The sequence below is a fragment of the Tupaia chinensis genome, unplaced genomic scaffold, assembly GCF_000334495.1.
Source record: "Tupaia chinensis unplaced genomic scaffold, TupChi_1.0 Scaffold145870_1, whole genome shotgun sequence".
Classification (NCBI taxonomy): Eukaryota; Metazoa; Chordata; class Mammalia; order Scandentia; family Tupaiidae; genus Tupaia; species Tupaia belangeri.
The window spans coordinates 5333268-5335154 of NW_006205727.1; the positions used below are offsets into that span (position 1 = coordinate 5333268).

Here is a 1887-nt window from a genome sequence, read left to right on the forward strand (position 1 = left end):
AGGTATTGGGTGCAGCCAGGAGTTTGCATTTCTAACATTCTCAGGCAATGTTGGTGCTGCTGGCCTAGGGCCGCACTTTGAGAACCACTGCTCTAAGGCGCCCCAATCTCTGGGACTATGCTAAGGGGGCAGGAGACTGACCACGGTCACCACACAGGCTCTCGAAGTCCTTGCAGCAGTTCCCAAACTCTTGGCAGCGGGCATTGCAGTGACATGGATGGTGCTTGTCGTAGGATTCTAGGCAGCGGCCCTGGCAGGAGGTGGGTGCCGAGTACAAGTCTGAGAGAATAGAGGGGAGGTGTGTCCCAGGTTGACCTCTAGAGGTCGCTCTGAACACCCGGCAGGCCAGTGCCTTCCTCAGCCCAGCTCTCCCAACTCTTCCTAAGGAAGATCTCCAGGGAAGAAAAACAAACAAGCTTAATTCGTGCACACCCCTCAGTCAGGAAGTCCTTTCTGATGCTGAACTTTACTTTCTGGGCTGTTGTTTTTATAATCTTCCCACTCTAAAAATAAAATCTCTTCCACTTCCCTCTTCAGGCCTCAGACTCTTTCCTGGCAGTCCCCTCCAGGGCAGGCCAGCTGAGCCCTTCTCTCCCACCCGCCACCCTCCAGGAATCCATGAAGCCCCTCTCATTTGGCTGGCCTGGGCCTGTTGACGCTGGTCATTGGCACTTCCTTGTCACTATCTCATGTCCCTCTGCCTTATGGAAGGCCCTGTGTGAGGAGACAGACTCACTGTGGGCTGGAGCCTCTTCTGTCTCTTCCTCCAGCTCTGGCTCCTCAGGGTCCTTTTCAGCTATAGATAGAAAAACAAAGTTACCACTCTCCTGAAGGATCTCCCACCCCCATTTTTTCCTGATTCTCAACTCCACCAGCCTCAAGGACAAGCATGTACCTTGGAAGCAAATCATAAACAGAGACTGGAATACAAAGACCAGCTCTTAAAAGAAGTGAAAACTGAAAATGGAGGACATTTCCAGTGGAAGGCAGATTATTAAAAACTGTTATCAAAAATGAAAACTGTGGGCCAGCAGGTGGCATGGTGGTCAAGGTGTTAGATTCCCACATGGCCAACCACGATCTGAGTCCCAGACCTGGTGCCTTGAAGAGCACTCCAGGCACATATACACGTGTGCCCAAAATCCCGAAAAGAGAATGGAGAAGAAAGGATGTGGCATGGCCATCTCCCCCAGGGGTGTTTTCTCACTTTCCATCTGTCTGTCTCTCCAGCAAGCACATGTGCCCTATGGCAAAAACCTAAGAAATAACACCTTACCGAATGTGCTCCTCTGTAAAAAAGGGAGGAGGCAAGACTGGATCCCTTCTGCATTGAAAACTCTGACTTCTCAAATCTCTGCTAGTAATCAGAGCAGCTGTTTTTCTTTCTTTCATTCTTTTTTTTTTTTTCATTCTTTCTTTGTTCTTTCTTCCACAAGCAAGAGAAACAGCGAGAGACAGTACTCCCAATAGGGTCTCACTGCTGCGATTTGCCACCTCCTAGTCTCACCCAGCCTCAGATCATGGGCATGTGTGTGTCACATGTACCTTCAGATGCAACCTTGGCACCTTCCCCTGTGGGTCCACCTCGCAGAACATCACATTTGACAGCCACACCACCAAAGGTCCCCAAAAACTCTGATTTTGATTATGACTTTTCTTGGATGAATTGACAGGTGGCTAGGGAGTCTGACACTGGCCAAATGACAAGACCTTCATTCAGGAACACTCCTTGCCTATAATAACCCCTGGTCAGAGTCAAGGGTGAATACTCAGGCTTCAAGGAATAAGAACTATTTCCTGAGACACCAACTTCCCTTCTTTCTTTGGCACACTTGGAAATCGCCACAAAGACTGTTTGGAGGAGGGCGTGTTCTGAAAAGCACATTC

At 49.3% G+C, this 1887-nt stretch overlaps 1 protein-coding gene across 1 annotated transcript in view; it reads right to left on the bottom strand.

Annotated features, from left to right (window-relative positions):
* ENDOU (endonuclease, poly(U) specific) overlaps positions 1-1887 on the bottom strand; it is a 23534-nt gene that overhangs the window by 7985 nt on the left and 13662 nt on the right. Inside the window, exons 3-4 of the mRNA XM_006168573.2 lie at positions 737-796; positions 142-279 (exon numbers count right to left, since the gene is read on the bottom strand). Coding sequence (XP_006168635.1) covers positions 142-279; positions 737-796 — 198 coding nt within the window. The remainder of the gene's footprint in view (positions 1-141; positions 280-736; positions 797-1887) is intronic.